The 22736-nt window shown below is 40.5% G+C and overlaps 1 protein-coding gene across 1 annotated transcript in view; it reads right to left on the minus strand.

The window, feature by feature from the left end:
- AFAP1 (actin filament associated protein 1) overlaps nt 1–22736 on the minus strand; it is a 246477-nt gene that overhangs the window by 49709 nt on the left and 174032 nt on the right. Inside the window, exons 10-11 of the mRNA XM_036762238.1 lie at nt 12373–12584; nt 479–624 (exon numbers count right to left, since the gene is read on the minus strand). Of these exons, the coding sequence (XP_036618133.1) occupies nt 479–624; nt 12373–12584 (358 nt within the window). The remainder of the gene's footprint in view (nt 1–478; nt 625–12372; nt 12585–22736) is intronic.

Here is a 22736-nt window from a genome sequence, read left to right on the forward strand (position 1 = left end):
AAGAGTCAGAGTCAGCTTCATCAAACTATTTGTCTAGTAGAAAAGGCAGGAAGGATTGAAATGCCAAAAATATTTTTATAAAGTCAGGACACTCTGAAAAGGAGTGAAGGTTGATAAGGTTCCTGCAAACCAAAGTTAATAACAGAATCATCTGGTTGGATGGGAACACAGAGATCATCGAATGCCAATATTTTTGGAAGCCCTCTTCCAGCTTGGTCACCTTTCTCTGGCCATCACTCTAGTTTGTTCAGCTCCTTCTCAAATTTTGTTACTTACAATGGGACATAGATTCTCCCAAGACACATATATCGAGGGTGAAGGTAGGCGGAACATATATTAAGTACATTAAAACAAACCTACAATTGTTTTGAGCTACTTTTTTTCCTGTTTAAAAGACAACTCTTGTTTAAATGTATAACTGAAAATCACTTGGTTTAGAGAACCTCAGCAATATTTAACTCACTTATAGGCATCTTACCAGAATGTCTGTTTGGCTGTCTGGATGACATTTGCGGTCATCTCCACATCGATATAATCATAATGTAGCGCTCCAGGGTCAGTGGATGACCCTGTTTCAGCCAACAGGATTCCAATCCATCGGCCCATGTCTTCAGAGGATGAAGCCTGTGGAGGAAGAGGCAAAGAACAGATATTGATTTGACTTTAGGATCATCTGAATATTTCTTTTCTGCTCTACAATATCATCCTACAAGGCACAGCTCCTGTAAATGCTGGGAATACAATTGATGATGAAGCAACAAATATTAATAAGCACCTACTATGGGCTAGACTCTGTGTGGGGACATTGTCAATTGAGAGAACTGTCTTGTGAAGCTATACTGGCATGTTTCATTTGGAATTTGCTGATACACTATGTTGAAGCAAAGAAAATGGGTGGGGGGAGATAAACATTTATATAGCATCTACTAAGTACCAAGTACTGTTCTAAATACTTTACTAATATCACCTCCTTTGATCCTCAGAACAACCGTGGAAGGTAGATGCTGCTGTTATCCCCATTTTAGAGAGGCAGACAGAGGTGAAGTGACTTGTACAGGATTACACTAGTCAGTATCTGAGGCTTCATTTAGATTCAAGGCTGCCTGACTCTGGGTCCAGTCCTCTATCCTCTGCACCATCTAGCTGCCTTGAGGGTAATGAGCATAATAGAGATGTTCTATAGACAGTCCTTCATTTGTGATACTTTGGATGGATCCCTGTTATCCCTAAGATCAATACTTTCTCCCCTGACACAGGTCATAACTCACTTGCACCTTCTTACCCTGTGTGATTTTTGCTTGTGGTTTTCCATAAATCCTCCATACAGGATCTCCCTAATGCAATGAAAGCCTTTCTCAATTGCTTTTGGCATCCTGAGGGTAGCAATGTAGCATTCAAGCTATCTATCTGTTATTCCCCACTCTCACTACAGGACTAGTCCTCTTCCTTTTCTCTTTGAGTATTTATCTACCTATCTATCTAATCTATCTATCTATCTACCTATCTGCTATCATTAATGAATATTTTATAAAAATAAATGCCAGCCCACTGATACCCACCATGCACTGCCCTTTAGGTCACTGACTTAAAACTTATGATAATGCATCAGAGGTAGAATATGAGCTGTGTGATTATGGACAAGTCATATAATCTTTTCTGAGCCTCACTGTCCCCATTTGTAAAATGAGGGTAGCAATACTTGTACTGCCTCCCTTATAAGGTTCTCATGAGGAATATATGCTGTCAACCTTAATGCTCTATAAGAAGGTGTGAATCATCATTATTACCAATAATCAAAATGAAATTCATACCACCAATATCCCTTACAGACAACAAAATTATTCAACTTTCAGCAAAGTACCCTGGTGTGCCTGTAAAATCAATGTGGAAAGTACCCATTAAGCTTGGGTAATGTTTGAAACAATTTTCTTTAAACCCCATTGGTTTGCTTGACTTCTGGTTCCATATCCACTTGGGAATAAGTTTTATTTTGCATATTGAATCATCATGGAAAGAACCACGGACTAACATGGATCTGAGTCCCGACTCTGACATTTAGTGATTGCATCATCCTGGGGGAGTCGCTGAAAGAAACTAGTCTCAATTTCTTCCCCTGTCAAATAAGGAAAATAATTCCTTCCCTATTTCTGTAACGGATTGGTTTTGAGGATCAAAAGTAAAGACAAATCTGAACCAGAGCCTGGAGTGGAGACGAGACCAAGGCCTTACTGTAACAAGACAGACCAGCAAGCATGAGCAGCTGGACTGGCAGCTGCCATGATACCTGATACTCAGCAGCTGGTGATATTAAGGCTGAGATCCTTGGCCTTTCCCACCACCACCCCCCCATTGTTTCCACAGCTAGTCCCAGATGGACCCCTACAAATGCTCCCGTAGCAACAGTAGTTCACACTTAGTTCTTATTCTACTTCTACAAAAAAAGCAGGGTGTCACTTAAAGCTTTGATATTCATACTGCTCACTAGAGGCCATAGAGTCTGGTAACTTCCCCACAATTCCCCCTCCCAACAGAGCAGTTGGGAAATGGAGATAACACAGGGCTTTGGGGAAGACCAAGCGAGTCTACTGGATATACTTAACAAAACCGATTGTGTGATGCTTCGAGTATACTTCAACTTGTCTTATCAGTCAAAAAATACTGATCAAGTGCCTATAGCAGGCACAACACTCAGTGCCAGGGATACAAAGAAAGGCGAAAGACAGTCCCCGCTCTCAAAGATCTCTCAGTCTACTAGCAGAGATAACATGAAGACAACTATGAAGAAACAAAACATAGGCAAGATAAATTGGAGCTAACCAACAGAAGGAAGCCCCTTGCATTAAGAGGGATTGAAAAAAATCTTCTTGTAGAAGATGGGATTTTAGCCTGTACCTGAAAAAACACCAGGGAAACCAGGAGGCAGAGACGAGGAGTTGATTTGGTCATCAACTTATAAACTATACTCACTTGCTGATTAATTAACTGACAGTCCTTTTTCTATAGCCTGAAAGAAGCTGGACTAGAAATGGGTTTGGACTATTGGAGCATCACAAGCGGCACCTGGGACACCTACTAAGTATAAAGGCACTCCACACTTCTACCATGTCAATATCAGATAAATAGCTCAAATTTTGTGCCCTAAACTCTTACCCAGGAGGGCAATATTTCTCAGTAATTATTAAAAGAATCTATTAAAATAACAATTATTACTGCTCTCTATGTAAGCTCTCTACTCCAGCCTGATGTCTACTGAAATCTTATATACTCCTGATTCCTGGTCTTCATCCACATTATTGCATTCCCTGACTATAATGCCTTCTTCTTTCCTTGCTTACCTAATAAAGATGATGATGATGATGATGATGACCACGATGATGATGATGATATTGGTGACACCTAACATTAAAATTTATTACAAAGTGCTTTACACAAGTTAGCTCATGTGATCCTTCCATCAATTATCATTATCATTACCAAAAATATAATCATAATAAACTTCTACCCATTCATAAGTGGTAACACTCATTAGGGAACTTGGGAGCTTATAAATGATCAAACAATGTGAGGGCATCCAGTGATAAAAATGTAGTGGAATGACACTCACAAGCATATAATAATTTTATAGCACTATATGGTTCCAGCATCCTTGACGTACATGATCTCATTTGATTCTATCCTAATCTCCCAAGTCACCACATGACCAAAGGGGTGAATAAGACAGACCAACTACCATGAGTAATATCCTTGTGGGAACCATGGAAATTGTGGGCTGCAGAGCCTGCTATGGGATGAAATGAGGAAACAGAGTAGTGCTTTGCAACGTCCATTTGTTCTTTCATTCATCAAATGATCACTGGATATCTCAAGATGCTGGATGGTTCTAATTATTTGGAAGGTTTTCCTAACATGGAGCCAAAACCCTGCTCCATATAACTTGCATACACTGGTACTAAAGATCTCTAGGTCCCGCTGGTGCCATATTGAACAAATCTGCTCTCTTCCACAGTCCTCTGACTAAGCCATCTCTTTTCCAGTCTAAATATAGGTAACAATCAGGCAATATGCACTTATTAAGCACTTAATATATACCAGGCATTGTGTTAAGCACTGGAAACAGTAATTAAGGCTACAAAAGAATGACCATCCCTCCCCTGAAAAAGCTTACATTCTAATGGGGGATGACAATATGGAGAAGGAAGCTGAAAACAGGAGGCAGGAGATGAAGGAGCCCATGCAGGTGCATGGTATGGAAATCTGGAAAGTCAGAAGCATAGCCAGGAGAAGAATGAAGGTTGGCTGGTATGGCCAATGCCCAAAATACGTCCAGTTACCTCAACTATTCACACGGATTTATATAGTAGAAAGAGTACTTGGTATTTGGAGCCAGATGGCTTGGGTTCAATCCTCTCAAAGCTGTTGACCTCCTATGTGGCCTGGACCTGTTTTCTCTTTTGCAAAATTGGGCAGGTCAACTAGATGCTCTCCATGGTCACTTCAAACTTTCAGCCCTCTTATCTAGCCTATGACTTCTCCCCGGCTGCCCAATCTGGACATGCTTTATTTCACTAATGTCCCTCTAGAAACACTTTGCTGAAATTTTAAAAGATTGTACTCCCATGCACTCCAGCATGCTAAAAACAGGTCTGTTTCACCCCTAAGGGAAATAAATTTTAAAATCAGTAACATGGGTCTGTAAATGCATCTTTAGAAATTTTTGATAAAACACAGATGGAACTGGAAACATCCACACCAGAAAATAACTGCCTCTTCCAATCTTTAGCACATCTGGAGACATAAGGAGTGGGCACTGTTGCCTCAAAAATCTAGGCTTAGAAGGGGGTAAAGGGAGGGCAAGAGGCCATCTCCACAGGAAGCTACCCACACCCACTGTGTGGGCTGATGGGATTGAGCAATGTTCTATGAAAGCCATTACCACGAGGCTCGGGGCCAAGTAGGCCACCAAAGCAGTGGATGACACTTGAGCGACCTTGTAAACATTCATGTAAGGCCTATAACGGGAGCCCCGCTCTTAGACTCATTAACAATGAGCTGCATTGGAATTAACAGAGAGACTTCTAATGGCATATTAAAAAGCAGACTTACAGAGATAAAATAAACCCCAAGTCATGTTGTCCAATTTTTCCTCAACATATGGGTCCTTTACAACAGTGGTATTGAACTCAAATAAAGTCAGGGGCCACTGATCCATACATAAGAATCCCTGCAGGCCACATATTAACTTACTTTTAAAATGTAATGTTACCTATGTCGTATTTTTAATTATTTTGTTAAATATTTCCCATTGACATTTTAATCTGGTTCAGGCTGTACTTAAGAGTACTGCCAGCCACATGTGGCCTGCAGGGTCAGTGTATGTGATACCTCTGCTCTACAGCATTCCCTTCAGGGGGCTGGTCATCCAGGCTCTGCTTGAACACCTCCATTCACAGGGTACTCACCACCTCCCGTGGCAGCTTATTCCATTGCTAAACAGATTTAATTGTAAGGATGTTTCCCCTAATAATTCAATACCAAAAGGATATGCAATTTCACTACTGCCTTCATCAAAGTACTTAAAACACGGTCTTCAAGAATTGATACTGCTGAAAAATTCACCAGCTTGAGATCAGTCTGGTCAGATGAGCCTCTCTAAATCTACTCATTCCAGACAACAAACACATAGCTTGTCACTAGGCATTTGGCAGGACCTAGCCGACCCTTTGAATCTCCACCACAATGATGCATCAGATCAGGAATGTAGTGAAGGATTATCTGAATACCGTTCCAAATTTGCTTCTCCTTATAAAGGGGTCCCTTTGTGAATTAAGTAACTAATCTAACTTTGATAAGGTTCAAGATCCACTTTATTCCAAATTCTTTTCTAGAATGAAAAGTGTTATTGCAGAGTATGGCTGTAATTCTTAAACAATGAAGGGAAACGTAACTTTTGAATGCTTTATTAATGTTTTTTAAATGTAATTATAAATTCTTGGAAGGGATATGTCATAATAACCTAGCCATCAAAATTAGAGCAAAACAATACTGGCCGGCCCTCCTGTGAAGACATTTATGAGATACGAATATAGTCCCATTACATTTCATCATGACGTTTTAAAAGATGAAATTTAATAAAGAAAAATGCCCTGCATAAGGGTTAAAAAAATCAACCCCAAAAGTAAGTCCGGGCAGACAGGGCTAAAAAGCAGTTCATGTAGAAATACAAAGAAAAACAGCTCATGTGAAAAAAAAAAAGACTCGGGGGTCTTAGTGCCCATAGGCTGAATGTGAACTAAGGTGGGATGAACACTGCTAAAAATAAACAGGACTGTAATCTTGGGGTGCAATAAAAAAGGCATACATGATGTCCAAATGCTGGTTCTGTCCTTGACCCTTGATCAGAACCCACCTGGAATATTGTGATCTGTTCTGGGCCTCCTAACAAGCAAAGGTGTATACTGGAGAGGAGATCAGGATGGTAAGAGGACTGGAATCCATACCAAACAGGAATTAATCAAATAAATGGGATCTGTGGCCTGAAGAAGAAAAGCCTTAGGAGGGCCATGAGCATTGTCTTCAAATATATGAAGGGCAGGAAAAGATTTGAGACTTGTCCTTTCTTCTAGGGCTGAGCAGAGCTGAGGCTAAAGGTAGAAATTATCAATAAGAGACATGAGGAAGCACTTTAGAACCAAGAGAGGTACCTCAAGACAGAATGGAAATGGATGACGATACATTTCATCAAAAATATTTTGGAAGGCACTTTCATGTTTCTGAGAAGCATTCCAAGTTTGGGACTCCCTGACTTTTCTAGGAACAAGTAACCAAAAAAGAAGAAAATGAAAGAGGGTCATTCTAGATTTTTTTAATGTGCAAAGAGTTACTTTAAGAAGGATCTTCAGCAGGAGACAAATAGAAGCAGGGCATAAGCAGGACAGCTTCAAAACTATTATATTGAATTTAATACATTCTTTTTAAAAAATGCATTCTTTATCCAATAAAGATTCATGGTTTCACAAATGATCCACTTTTTCTGTGGCCCCAAACACCATCTACCACAGACCCAGATGGAGGCAGTCTAGTTCTCTAAGCCCAAGAATTCCAGGAACAGCATTGCCCTCTTCCCAAACCCCCAGACCACTAGTCCTGCCTCCAGCTCAGCCCCCACAGCCAGGGAATCAATCTTTGTAAAGAGTTGATTTTGCCACCAACTGCCTCTGTAAACCTTCAGCCCCTGCCTCAGTAGGCACAACTACTAAAGACACACAAGGAAGAAAGTTCTCATCCTTAGAAATAGCAAATGGTTTGACATCAGAAATGGTTACAGTTTTAGCAGTGAATTAACATCTGCTTTACCATCATAAGGACCATAGGGTCTTTCCTTCTGCCCTCCAGCTGCTCCTTCCTATACATGTTGTCTCCCCTATTGGAATGTAAACAGGGACTGTCTTGCTTTTCCATTTGTACTCCCACTGCTCAACATAACACTTTGCATACAGTAAGTGCTTGATAAATGTTTTTCTATTGATTTGTTCCCATGTATCAAGCACAGAATAATCTCCCCAAACATGACATTTTTTAAATGACAAAACTATTTTTAAAAGTACTGAAGGGGCTACTATCAGCACCCTTTAAATCTAGAAAAGCATTGTAGTATAGAGGACACAAGCCTGATCTCAGAGTTGGGAAGAGCTCAGCCTCTGACACATACTGGCTGTGAAACCCTAGGCTACAGGTTCAGTGGCCAAACAATTCTCTACAATTATAAATTACAGAGCACTTGCAGATCTCCATCAGTAGAGGGAGTTCCTTCATCAGAAATTCCCTGAGCCAATAAAACTGAAATAAAATGGTGGGGGGTGGGGGGGAGCAATGATGAGATTTCCAGCATCATTCTTGATCACTTCAGTTTCCTCACATGTAAAATACAGGGGTTGGGACTGATATCCTCCAATGTCCCTTAGAGAAGAGGCGTAAAGGATGCTGTCCACCCCAAACTAGATTAACACGCAAGTGGGGAAATAGTCAAAATAAAATAAAACAGAACATAGATAATATTAACTTGTGGTTTTCCAAGTCAATACCCATCCTGCAGGGCTTTCCACTTGAGTCTAGCGTTATTGCGGTAGAGCTCTAAATTTGTGATCGATGTGGTTATCTCATTTCTCTGTTTAGCTGGCAAAATCAAGCCTCCTGCCTATAAAACTTAATTCAACACTTCAGGGATCTGTGGTTTCATTAGTTAAAACATCGCATCAACTGAGGCAGATTGCAGCCTTTTCACTTTAGCAGACAGTCTGTCAAAGACCTTGGTCAAAAACTTCAACACTCTATGAATGGCTTGCTATTCGTTTTGTGTAATTAAGCAAGGTGTGTCCTCAGATGAAAAAGAGCCAGTCTATCCATTAGCCTCTAAGCTCTTTGAGGGCAGGGACTATGTTTTGCTTTTTTTAGTAATCCCAGCTCTTAGCACAGGTGCCTGGCACATAGTAAGGGCTTAATAAATGTTTACTATCATTGTTCCAATAATCAAAGCATTAATATTATTATCATCCCCATTATACAGGGGAGAAAACTGACACCCAGGGAAAAGCAGTTTGTAAGTATCAGAGCTAGGACCCAAACTCGGGTCTCCTAGCTCCAATTCCAGGGTGCTTGCTTCTACACTCACTGGGGAAGTTTTAAGAGTGTAGTTTACAAAATATTACTCTAGCCTGGCTGGGAGAGGGTTGTTGGCTCAGAGTACTTTTTAGTATTGGAAAAAAATAGAAGAAATGCTTCAAAAAAGCCTGCTTACTCTGGCACTGTAGATCTCTGACAAAAACACTTGCTTTTAACCACTGGAGATATTGATCAAATTTTAAACTCTTGCCATCATTCAAGATGCTAGATCAACCACTTAGGACCTGATAAGCACATCCATTCATCTGAGCATTCTGAGGCTGGACCTTTATTTCTAGAAGGTGGTTATAAAAATGCCACTTTTCAAGGACTTGTCACATACTGAAGAGACTGCCATATAAAATTGCACGGTGTGAAGAAAATCATAAAATAGATATTCATCTAAAACAATGCTAAATAGAAATGGAGACTTTTTTTAAAACTCCTCCTCAGTTTACTTATGAGTTTAGTGACTATTCCCTTCCCAGCCTGTCTAGCTCCCCAGACCAAAGTCTTGGGGCAACGCTCACTAGTTCCTCTCACTGTCCCTTGCCACCCCTGTTGCCTTCTACCAGACCATTGCCAATACTTGTTCCCTTTACACAAACAACCTCTCTGGGATCTGCTGCCTTCCTTTACATCCCCACGTTCAAAGTTCTCAACTGGGTTTTGACTTTGCTCCCATCTGGGTAGGTATAGCCTCAAAACCCTGGGCTCAGGTTCATTTTACAGATTAGGAAACCAAGTCCTCGAAAGATAAATCAATCTGCATGAGATCCCAGGAAAAGTTAACTGGCATAACTGGAAATCAAATGAAGAGATTCTGATTCTGAGTCCAGTATCCTTTGCAGTGGGCCATGATGTCCTTCCTAGAGTTATTTACCAAGGATCGAGTGGATTCAATTCAATTCAGCTATTAAACACCTACTGTGTACTAAGTAAAAAAATAAAGACAAAATTATTCCCTGTCTTCAAGGAGCTTATGTTTTACTGGGGAGTCTAATGACTCATAGGAATAAGAATGGAGGTTCTTAAACTATGGTCTGTGAACTTTATCTATCTATCTAGAGATAGATAAATAAATAGAATTTACTTGGTAATCCTATGACTATGCATTTAAAAACATTATTCTGAGAAGGGGCCCATTATAGACAAAAAGTTTAAGAACCTTGTATTTAGAGGAAAATGAGACCTTAAAGGATTATTTAGTCCACCTCCCTACTTTCACAAAAAAAGGAAATCTGACACCTAGAGAAAGGAAGTGATTTGCATCATCATCCCCTACCAAGTTCCACTTAGTGGCTGACTTTCTGCCCCTTAGCCTAGGCCACCTCCTGACCTGGAATCTTTGTACCTACTGATAGACAACCCTGACACTTAACTTCCCACCTGTCTGAACTGGCTGCTACTTAGAGCTTCACCAAAGAAATGCCTTCCCCATCCTGCCTTGGAGAGACAGTCTGGGTCTGGGGCCATGTTTGACCTTTTTGTCATTATCAGTCATGATCTGTCCATTCTTTCCTTCCCATGGATTAATGGCCAGTGTTCAGAGCTAACAGTGGACCCTGCTTAAGCAGCTGCTGGCCTTGCTCCCATGTTTGGATGTCTAGTCTCTGCTTAATTCTGAGAATGAGTCTCTATTTCTAGGTTTGACATGTCTTAGTCTTGCCAAATCCACTGTCACCTAAGCATGGGTTTTGATGCCTTTTTCTCATCTCTAGTTGAGACTATGGACCTAAAAGTAAAAAAAAAAAAGTTAGTCCTTCCTCTTTACCCAATAGTTACCTCTACAGTTCTTGGAAACCCATACTTAAGGATCTGTGATTTCAGTAGCATGCAGGCTCCCTCTTATAGAGACTGAATCCAGTCAAACTCAAACCTAAAGAAAAATCTCCACAACGTCTCTGACAAGTAGTCCTAGACCCTCCTCTTGAATACTTTCAGTAATTGGAAACTCAGTAGCACATGAGGTACCCCAAAATAGTGGTGGACAACTCTAATCATCAGGAAGTTTTTCCTTATGTTGAGCCTAAACCTGGGTCTCTATAACTTCCACCTATCATTGTTCCTGATTCTGTCCTCTGGGGCCAAGCAGAAGAGGTGGGACCCTTCTTTCACTTGACAGTCTTTCAGACAGTACAATATCCTCAATTCTTTTTATAGAAATACAAAACCAAGAATTATACCAGGGAGTATAGCGGAAAGAATATTGTATTAGAGTCAAAGGCTGTGGATTAAAATCCTGGCTCATTCACAATAATTGGTAAACCATTTAAAACTCTCTGGGTCTGTTTCCTCTTTTGTAAAATGAGGGATTTGAGTTTAAATATTGGACTGTGGTGTCCGGTGAGCAGATTGCTATTTGTACTGGTAAAGGAAGTACTCACACAACAGAGATCACAGATACGTTGAAATAGTTACATCTACATAATAACAGTAAAGGTGATGAAGATAATGATGATGATGACCACTACGATGGTGATAGCATTCATGTATGGCTTTAAAGTTTGGGAAGTGCTTTATATATTCTATCTCCTACGTATGATTCTCATTACAATACAGTGAGGTGTGTATAATTATTATCCACATTTTACAAATTAGGAAATTAAGGCTAAGAAAGGTCATGTGATTTAGCCAAAGTTATATACTTAGCAAACATCTGAAATGAGATTTGACCTCAAGTCTTCTTGACTTCAAGACCAATGCTCCATACACTGTGCCACCTCACTGTAGCTGTCTTATTTTTCCCTCTCAGATTAGAAGCTGCATGAAGAAAGCCATCATATATAATTTATTTGTATCTTCGTTCTCACATTGCACTGCTCATAGCAGATGTTTAATAAAGGTACTAATTGTGTGAGATATAAGCTCCTTGAAGATTGTGGTTATCGAATTATTTCAGTTGGGTCTGACTCTTTGTGACCCCCTTTGGGGTTTTCTTGGCAAAGGTATGGGAGGGGTTTGCCATTTCCTTCTCCAGCTCATTTTACAGATGAGGAAACTGAGGCAAATAGGGTTAAGTGACTTGCCCAGGATCACAAAGCTAGTAAATGTCTGAAGCTGGATTTGAATGCAGCAAGAGGAATCTTCCTGACTCAGCACTCTACCCACCATGCCACCTAGCTTCATATCCTTAAAGATAGGGGTTGGATTATCAATTACCATCGTGCCCCCAACTCTTAGTAAAGTGTTTTGGACAAAGTAAGTGCTTATTAAATATTTATTGACAAATGACTAAATGAGTGTATAGACTTGGCAGGCCAAACAGAAAGAACAGAGCTGTGTCCTCACACCAGCCAATGAATGCAGAACCAATTCAATGGCAAAATAGATTTCATAAGGGCTATTCGAAAGGATAGTTTCTAAATATGTTTCCTCATGCTCCTTATTTCTTTCTTTTTTTTGGCAATCAAGGTTAAGTGACTTGCACAGGGTCACACAGTTAGTAAGAGTCTGAAGTCAGATTTGAACTCAGGCAATGCTCTTTCAAAGGTGGACCAGGTATAACAGAGGCAGACAGAATACAGCATCCAGGAAAAGAAACCAGACCAGAGTGAAAAAGCCAAGGCCTAAAGGCAGAAAAACAGAACAAAAATGTGAGTTAGGTAGAATGTGAAAAATTTGGATCAGTGCCTGAGTGTGAGCCCGTCTCTCAGCAGGGAAATGCTATCTGGTGTGTAGCCCTGTGAACCCAGCCCCTCACACATACCGCACCTCTAGTACAGCGACTTCCTGCCCATTTCGAAGCAAACGGAATGTCAAGGGGTGTTTGGAATCCAAGCCTGGAATCACTTCACAGCCACGGAGAGGAATGGAAACAATATGGGTCTTCAGGTCCGTCCTATCCTTGTGGAAAATGAGCTTATTATCTTTCACTCTGCACCAACGTTCCCGCCAACGGTTATTCGAGAGCACATTTAGATACCCTGCAGTGAAAACAAATGTGAAGACACTTTATCCTTCACAGAGAACAGTGAGATTGGTTGAAGCAATGGCAGCTTTTCTCTATTCCCTTTTTCAAGGAAGGGGGCAGGGGGAAGTGGTGGATGAAATTCACGGAAGGTAACACTTGTCAAATAAATCTGTTCCACAAGTACCATAAAATTGTAATTGTAGATAAAACAGAGAGAGAAAAAAAAGTCAGGGACCAAGAGCTTATAGTATTTCGTCTGTTCTCTGCACTTAAGTCCAGGTTAGAAATGAATCATGCTCCCAAAGTCTGTTTTAGTTCTGGGTACCACGACTTCAGTGCTGGGCTTTGGTTGGGTGGGTGAGGGTGTCATTCATACTCTGGCCAAAACAATGATAGAAAATACAATGTTTAACATGAATTGTAATGTATGCTTTGAAACAAAATATTTAAAATACCATACATTGATAGGGGGAAATGGGCATGTGAAAAAGTTTCCAAATTTGCTTTCTCTCTCTCTCTCTCTCTCTCTCTCTCTCTCTCTCTCTCTCCCTCTCCCTCTCTCCCCTTCCTCGTTCTCCTCTTTTCCTTCCTCCTTCTCCTCTCCCCTCTTTCATTCTTTCTTTCTGGGTGGTTGGGGACATTAGGAAGAAGGAAGGACCCAGGGGACATTTAGCTTGGAAATAAGAAGTAATACCACAATATAGTTGAAAGAAACTGAAGTTAGAGTCAGTTCAAGATATGACTCTTCTGCATCCTAGTTATGAGTTAAGTTATGGGTAAGTCATTTTACTTTTGAGTTTCAGTTTCATTATCATTTCAATGGCGGTGATGGGACTCCATAAGACTGATGGTACAGAATGCCAGTCACCTCCTGAAAGAGAGGTGCTTGGCCTCAAGATGCAGAATAAGCCACACATTTTCAGAAATGGCCAGTGTGGAAATTTGTTTTTACATGGCTGTGCAAATTTGTTACAAGGACTTTTTTTCAAAGTGGAGGAGGGAGGGAGAATGGTGACTGTGGAAAGGAGAGCTAAAAAGAAAAAGAAAAGAAAATTAGATTATTGAAGATTTTTTTTTGAATGCACAGAAGCGAAAAGAAGGAAAGCCAAAATGACAGAAGAGTAAGACAATTTTGAAAGTTACCTGTTGAATGTATTATATACTTCAAAAGAAAAGCAATCTATAAATAAAGACCTGTATTTTCATGAACAAACTTCTTTTTCTGTTAGACAATTGCATATATATGAAAATGGCCATTTCATTTTATGTTTGTTAAGTTTAGAACTTTCTTTAAAGTAAAATAAAGATGCTATAAACATTTTTTGTACATTTAAATCTTTTTCCTTTTTCTTTGACCTTTCTAGAGTCTAGGCTTAGTAGGGGTAATTCTTGTCAGAAAAGTGAAGGACTAAACATGCAGAATGAGACACATATTTTTGACATAGCCAATGCAGGGAGATGCAAAAGGAAGAGAAGAAAAAGAAGGGAGAAAAAAATTAAATTAATTTTAAAAGGAGACAATAATAAATGCTCTGCCTACCTTATTGAGTTGTCAATGAGAATCAATTTTAATAGTATGTGTAAAAAAGGCTTTGCTTTTTTCTTTCTTTCCCCAAATGGGGGAAGGTAGAAGGGAAAGAAAATGGATTTTTAATTGAAATAATTTTTACAAATAGTGGCTGTAAAGCACTTTACTAATCAGCTGTTGTTATGATTAATAAACAATAGATGCCATAAAAGCTATCTTCAAATGCAGAGGTAGAATTAAGAATGGAGGCTGCAGAGGGCAGAAGAAAAGCCCTCCACAGAGCCCCAGGGGGTATTAATTACAGTGAGATATTCTTCAGCATAATAAATGGAAGCCCATTTTAAAACTAAAGATCTCCAACAATGAAATGCACTGTTTCAAGGTAGCAAGTTCCCCATTACTGAAAGTATTTAATTAGCAGCCTAGATGGCTACTTGTCAGAGATATGGCCAGGCTATTTTTTTTTTAAATTCAATTATCTTTTTATTTTCAGTTCCACATTCTCTCATTTCCTGCAAGCCCTCCCCCACCCATTGAGAAGGCATGAAATATGATATCCATTATACAGATGAAGTCATGCAAAACATATTTCTGCATTAGCCATGTTCTCTCTACTCCCTACCCCCCAAAAAGCAAGAAAAACAAAGAGAAAAAATATCCTTCAAATCTACACTCTGAATCCATCACTTCTCTGTCTGGATGTGATGAGCATTTTTCTATCATGAGTTTGATGGTATTCAAACATTGAGTTGGTAATTAAATGAAGACCAAATTCTGAGTCAAAGGTCTCTTTCTAAGTCAAAGATTCTATGAATTGTGAAGCTGGCACATAGTAGGTGCTTAATATTTTTTGAATGAATGAATGAAAGCTAAGAATCACAGAATGCCAGGGCTGGAAGAAAATCAAAAATCTAAACTGTTTTTTAATCCAACTACAACTAGCATTGGTCCATTCATAATACTTAGTCCATAATAATTAGTCCCATTCATAATACAACGGGACAGTATTTTTCAGGGTATTTTACTGATTCATCCGAGAATCCCCTAAGGAAAGGCATCATCATGATCTTGATTTTGTAAATCAGAAAGTCCCTGGTCTCCAGATCACTGGCTAAATCAGCAGTAGCACAACCTAAGCATAAAGAATCTACAGATTAGCCTGTTATTTCTAGCAACTCTGTGAAGGCAGCAAATTGTTTGCAGATTAAGAAGCAGTGGGTCAAAGAAGATATGGAAGGAATGAATGAAAGTGGATCTTTTGACAACCCAGTTCATATAGATGCTACCCTGGGCTACAAAGGTCTCCTGAAATGGGGGAGGGGAAAAATCCATTGCTTCCTCCCCATATGTCAATTATTATTCCTTTCCAAAACAAAGGGAAGGATGCAGATTGCAGCCCATAATTCAGAACATCCAACAATTAAAGCTATCTACATTAAGAAAGAGTGAGTTCCTCACCATGGGGAAGTATTCTAGTTAGGGCTTGTTGAACGGAATTGTCCACATGATTTACTTAAGGAATGTTTATTGAATTAAACTTAATGAATCATACTGATTCCCTTGCTTCAACGATGATCAACACTGATTCCCAAACCTTTATCTCTGGCGCCAATTTGACACTCAAGCTCCAGTCTTATTTCAACTGCCTTGTGAACATTTCCAGCTGCTTGCCCGAGCTGGAATCTAAAAATGACCAAGTCAAATGTGAATCCATCCTCTTTTAATGGTATAGTGGTAGGTAGAGTGGAACTTGAGAGTCAGGAGAGCTGTGTTTGAATTCAGCCTAGATACTCCGCAGCTGTATGACCCTAGGCTCTATGACACTTGGCCTCTCATCATTGCTTTCCTTCTCTGAAAAAAAAGGGAATAAAAATACTTGCAATTATCTACATTCCAAGGCTTGTTTTGTGAAAACTATGATACAAATGTGCTTTCTGCTTATTATTGTTGGGATGTTGTGTCATAGCAGGGTTTAACTAGACAATTTCCCTGAAGGTTCAATGACAATCAAACGTTCTATCTGCTATGAATCTGTATCATATTCTAGACCCAGTGCCTGCTGCTGGAGAAAGAGATGAGAAATAGCCCAGCCTCTGACTTTAAGGGGCTTCGAGTCTAATAGGGGAATGTGGCAGTAAATACAATATGATTGGATATAAGTTGCGCAATGGTCTGGGCTGTATCTTTTATCAAAACTTTTTAAGCATTGTCAGCTGTTGAGCACACTGTTCTATACACAGAAGGCGCTAAATAAATGTTTTATTATTGATGAATCAGATCATAGACTTTAGACCTGAAAGGGGACTCAGAGATAATCTAGTTTTCTCTCTGCCCACCTCCAACCCTACCCTCTACCCTGTCCAAGGTCCTAAAGATCACAAAGGCAAGATTCAAACCCAGGTCTTCTGATGCCAACTTCAGTTCTTTTAATACTACCCTATCCTGACTGATCTAAATCAACTGAATGAAGGGATAGTAACAGTTTTTCAGTTTGAGGTATGGGAAAAATATTTTCAAAATTCATATGAATTAGATTTCGCTGAACATTATAAGCTTTCGAAATTACACATACAAATAAAACCTAACCTACTTAGGTCTTAGTTTCTTCCTTTATAAAATAAAACAGCTGGACTAGATGATCTCTTTCAACTCCAAATCTTACGAGGTACGATCCTAGAACTAAAAAACCTTTACTTTGTGACACAAGACTTTTTCTTAGGTGCTAATAAAGGCCAGAAACAGATTTACTCGAATGTCTGGGACTACGTTGCCCTCTCGTGTTCACAAAGCACAAGATCTTGTGCTTTGGTTGACTTTTAACCTATTTTTCAAAGCAATGTTCTCAAGGACAAAAAATAGGTCAAGAAACTGACACCTAGAGGAGAGGATGGAAGTGACTTATTCAAGGTCACCTGATGTGTTTGTAGCATGGCCAGGCTTATTTTCTAGTTGAAGGTAAAGACACCTTGTTTTTCCTATGTGCACATGGAGAGTTTCCTGGCTGTCCCAACAAGAAAAATTTCCAAAAGAAAACTTGGGAGGCTAGAGCCATCTGCACAGATCCTTCCAGAATGTTACCAATCAATCAATCAATAAGAATTAATTAATTGCTGGCCATGGGTTAGGTCCTGGGGATACAAATACAAATGTGAGACAGACAGTCCCTGATCTCAAGGAGCAACATTTTCTGCCCCCGATTCCATTTCAGGCCTATTTGTTGCCCTCTCGGTTTTATCATTAAATGCTCTCAGGAGGATCTGGCTAAGCTAGCGGGGTTGGGTGCCAGACTGCCACTAGCTCACTCTCCCCTCCACTGCTTCTCCTGTGGGAGGGCTGGCTCCCAAACACGGTCCTTCTCACTTTAAGGATTGCTCCTTCCTCAAATAGCCAGAAAGTGATTGTCAAATTTAAGTCAATCGCAAGTATTTGCCAAGCTCTGAGTATAGGCCTGGGCATCACCAGGATATTATAGTAGTAGGAGAAGGAATGAGCAAGAGGAAGAGGAGGAGGAGGAGGAGGAGGAGGAGGAGGAGGAAGAGTGGTGGTGGTGGAAGCAGTGATAGTAAAAGTAATAGTGGTATTGGTAGTAGCAGTGATAGTGGTGGCAGTGGTGGTAATGGTAGCAGTACTAGTAGTCGCGGTGGTAGTAGTCATGGTGAAGGTGGCACTAGTGATAATGGTAGTGATAGTAGCAGTAGTAGCAGTGGTAGTAGTATTAGCAACAAGAGCAGCCGTAGTAATTGCTAACATTTATAGAAGCTAGGCTAAGTACTTTACAATTATCATCATCTTATTTGATCCTCTGGATCAAACCCTGGAAGGCAGGCATTATTATGATCCCCATTTTACAGTTGAAGAAACTGAGGTGCAGCTAGTGTTTGAGGTTGGCTTTGAACTCAGGTCTTCCTGACTCCAGGCCTAGAGCTCTAACCACTGCACCACCTCGCCGCTCAGTTCAATCCAGCAGATGCATAGGAAACACAGGAGTTAGTGTGGCACAGCGGATAAAACTTGGAGTCAGCTTCTGTCTCCAACACTCTGTAGCCATGTGACTCTGGGCAAGTCACGTCATCTCTATGTGCCATCACAGGACTTGTCCGCTAAGGCACAGGTGAGATGCTGATTTGCTTTGGTTGAGGAAGTTCTCACTATAGGAAAGCAACCTATTCTCGATATTGTTGTCACACCTCTAGTAAAATCCTCACTGCGGCCTCGGGATCTCGCAGGTTGATCTCGTCGGCTGAGCTCCAGCTCTGGCAGGTACTTTTTGTTGTTGTCGTTCAGTTGTTTCAATCACATCTGACTCTTCATGACCCCATTTGGGGTTTTCTTGGCAAAGACCCTGGAGTGGTTTGCCATGTCCTTCTCCGGCTCATTTTACAGATGAGGAAACTGAGTCAAACGGTGTTAAGTGACAGCTAGTAAGTTTCTGAAGCCAGACAAACTCAGAAGATGAGCTTTCCTGACTCCAAGCCTGGCACTCTACCCATGGCACCACCTGGCTGCCCTATGCTACCAGGCAAAGCAACAAACCAAGTACCTATCCTCTTGGGACCAGTTGATTATCTCTACACTTACGAATCACTTTGCCCTTGCTCCTCTGGGTGCATATTCTCTGCCCTCGTCGCCTTAGAACGTCAATTATCTTGAAGACAAAGCCTGTTGTCACTCTTTGTTTGAACCCAGCACCTAGTATATAGTAAATGCTGTAACAAATGCTTCTTGAGTTGAATTGGATCATGTTTTAGGGACCTAGGAAGGGGATACTCTGGATATTAACCCACTGGTCCAAAAGGATTAATGTTTGTCTTAAAGTAACTGAACTTCCATGCAGGATACAATTTATTCCCAAGGCTGCATTTGGCTAGATGTCATCAAAACACTATGACTCCTTTGGAAAAAGATGCTCTAGACACAGCAGGCATTGTTAGTACATACGGGAGGGAGAAGAGAGGATTCCTGGATTTGGTCTTTGGCTTTCCAGAAAATGGCCAATTTATATTTAGTATGTTTCCATTTCAAGTAGAATTAATAACATGTAGGAGACTGAATGACATTTTATTTAGAGCTGGAATTTCTATGAAATGACTAAGCTTTTATCTCCTTCCTCAGATTTCTTTTCAGTCCCCAAAGAAGAAAACAATAAATCACATTGGTCAACAGCCCTGGTTTTTATGTGTTTTGAACAACATTGTGATTTGTTGTTTAAGTTTTCTGGATATTGCCTCTGATTCTGCAGACACAACTTCAGAGCTCAGCCAAAATAATAGAACGGGGATCCTGAGCACCTCACAGGTTCCTCAGAGTGGAAAATTCAAATGTGTGAAGTATCACCAAGAAAAGGGAAAGGGATTTGTAGAAGAGAGACTTGGAGTTGAAACATGGCTTGACCTCTTGGAACAACCTGGGCGCCCATGGCCAAGTCACAGCTCCAGGTTTCAATTTCTTTATCTGTAAAATGAGGGGGTTGGATTAGATCATCTTTAAGGTTTGTCTAGTTCTAATATTCTATGATCCCTATGGATAGAAATGGACTCTCTCACATTCAGCAGCTCCCCACCTCAAGTGTCTCTGCCTGCTCAAATCTTTCACCTCTTTGGAAATCTCCCAAAATACAAACCAAAGAAGGGGCTGGCAATTTTCCCAATGGAAATGCCAAGTCAGCATTTTTAATTTCCTAATAGGGGAAAGGGAAGATAACTGTAGTTGTTCTGGAAGCCATATTGAGAGGTGTGTGTGACTTTTTTGACTTCAAAAATTTCCCTTGAAAATTCAAATATCCCGGAAAGGACATCAATACCTGCCCCAGCTGGTCTATTGATTCAATCAGCCGATGCTTGGGCAAGGTTTAGAATCCCACTATTTTAGAACTGAAGACAACCTGAGAAGTCACCTTTTACTTCCCAGAAAGACCTTTTCAGAAGGCCTGAGCTCTACATCACACACAGGCTTACAGATTTAGAGCTCAAAACCTCAGAGGTCATCAGGTACAAATGCACTCATTTTATCGAGCGCAGAGAAGATGAAGTGACTTGCCCAAAATCACACAGCTAATGTCTGAGGCAGAATTTGAACTCAGGTCTCTCTGACTCCAAGTCCACTATATCATCGGTTTTAAACACAAATAGACACAGGCACTAAAGAGGATGTAATGATCCCTGTTGGGTACATCGTGATTTAGAAAACCACAAATCACCACTATATTTATGTCTTACTGCATTTCTGTTTATTTTGCTAAGGATTTCCCCATTACCTTTTAATCTGGGTTGGACCCACCAACCCAGAAGTGTTGTAGGCTATAGTCTGACATCTCTGCCTCATACCATGCCTGTCAGCTTCTTACTAAACGTAACTCTGGACAAGTGCCTCAGTTTCCTCATACGTAAAATGACTGGGTAGGTCATGATGAGCTAACTCTTACTGATACTTTGTGATAAGCTCTGTCCAGTAGATAAATGTCCTGTTTAGCATCCTACACAATGATGTAGCCAGCCTCCGCTGGAATATTTCCAGAGACAGGGAGCTCATTATCTGATGAGCCCATCCAGGACAGTTTTAGATTGCTCCAATTGTGAGAAGCTTTTATATTTCCCTGAGCAGAAACTTCCTGCCCTATAATTTCCTCTCTTTTGGTCCTGATTGTACCCTCTGTGACCAAGTAAAATGACACTAATCCCTCTTCCAAATGACAGCTTTTTGTTTATCTGGGGACGATGATCATCGATTAAAATGACACTAATCCCTCTTCCAAATGACAGCTTTTTGTTTATCTGGGGACGATGATCATCGATTCAATCAACCGGTCCTTTCCCTCCTTCCTAGCTTCTCTAAGTCTTTTCTTCTTCATGCTGAACATCTCCAGTTTCTACAGACAATCCCCATGTGGGATTAAATCCCTCTAGCCTAGAGGGCAGCTAGGTGGTGCAGTGAGTAGAGCACCAGCCCTGGAGTCAGAAGGACTTGAGTTCAAATCCAGCCTCAGACATTTCACACATTTACTAGCTGTGTGACCTTGGGCAAGTCACTTAACCCCAATTGCCTTGCCCTCCCCCCTCCAAAAAAAACAGTTAAGAAATCCCTCCAGTCCCCTCATCACATGTGTTGTTGTTATTCGGTCTTCTTAGTCATGTCCAGCTCTTTGTGACGCTATTTGAGATTTTCTTGGCTAAAGTACTGGAGTGGTTTGCTATTTCCTTCTCCAGCTCATTTTAAAGATGAAGAAACTGAGGCAAATGGTCTTAAGCAACTTGCTCAGGGTCACACAGCTAGTACATGTCTGAGGCTGGATTTAAATTCAGGTGTTCCCAACTCCAGGTCCAGCACTCTATCTACTGTGACAACTAGGGGGTTCATCACATTAAGAAAACTGGATGCACTCCATATTTTATTGACATTTTTCCTAAAATGGGGTGTCCCCGATAGAATGCAATAGTCTAGATGTGTCTAAATAGCATATAATGTTCAAACCTCATATTACAGTCTTAGAGGGTGATTAAGTAATTTGCTAAGGGTCACTCAGACAATAGGTATCAGGTAAGACATCAACTGAGATCTTCCCTTTGAGGCCAGTTCTCATCATACTGCCTCTCATACCTCAATTAACCAACAAGCATTTATTGAGCACCTACGATATGCCAGGCACTATGCTCCATATTGGAGATACAAGTATATACACAAGCCAAGCTGCTTCTCATGCATGTAGTATCTAATTTAATCCTCACAACAGTCCCTGGAGGAAGAACAGGTATTTTTATCTCCCACTTACAGATGAGGATAACAAGCCTCAAGAAAGTTAACCACATGTGCTGACAGGTAAGTAACTATTGCTTCTCTGTAGTGACATCTCCCACCCACATGGGCTGGCTGTCTCCTTCAGAGCACCCCTAGCAGGGTGGTCACTGAATTCACAAACATGTTGAACGGTATTTTCAATGGCCTTTCTTTGTATTTTCAGTGCTTAGCACAGTGCCTGGAACACAGTAGTCACTTAATAAATGCTAACTGAGAGAATGAACTGAATTCAAATAAATTCAATAAACCCTCTATTAAACACCTATTATGAGCAACCCTTGCCTTGGTAAAGAGAATTCCCTCACTCAGTGTTTCCCTATACCAATGAAATTATATTCCCTATCCCTACACTATGTACAAGGAAGGCAATGTGTTCTTAGGTTTTCTCTGATGTGAAAGATTTGCCTTTTGAAAGCTGCCAAAAGGGCAGGTCTGATGAATAACATAACCGGGGAATTTTATTTTGGGTGTGGCTATAAAACGTCAAGATGTATTTTCTGGTGTGGCTGTTAACTGAGCTCAGATGATCACTTCCCAAAAGACATTTTAAAATAGTTTTGATGAATGGAAGCATGATGGGAATAAATGTAGCTTCCTATGTCTTCCCTCACACACACAAGTGAACTATCCTGGAGGTGCTCAAAATCATCTGAAAGGGCAAATCGGAATCTGTCTGTTAACTTATCACTTAACAGTAACATCTCAGATTGTTCTTCTATTAGTCCCAAGTTCCCCAAGGAACCTTGGTCAGTGAGGCAGGTCAATTGAGAGTATATTTTTGGTCAAGAGGTTTGAGTCCTCTGAAATCCTCAATCACACCCCTTGGTGTTCACTAAGGCCAGCTCC

The sequence above is a fragment of the Trichosurus vulpecula genome, chromosome 6 (assembly GCF_011100635.1).
Source record: "Trichosurus vulpecula isolate mTriVul1 chromosome 6, mTriVul1.pri, whole genome shotgun sequence".
Taxonomy (NCBI): Eukaryota; Metazoa; Chordata; class Mammalia; order Diprotodontia; family Phalangeridae; genus Trichosurus; species Trichosurus vulpecula.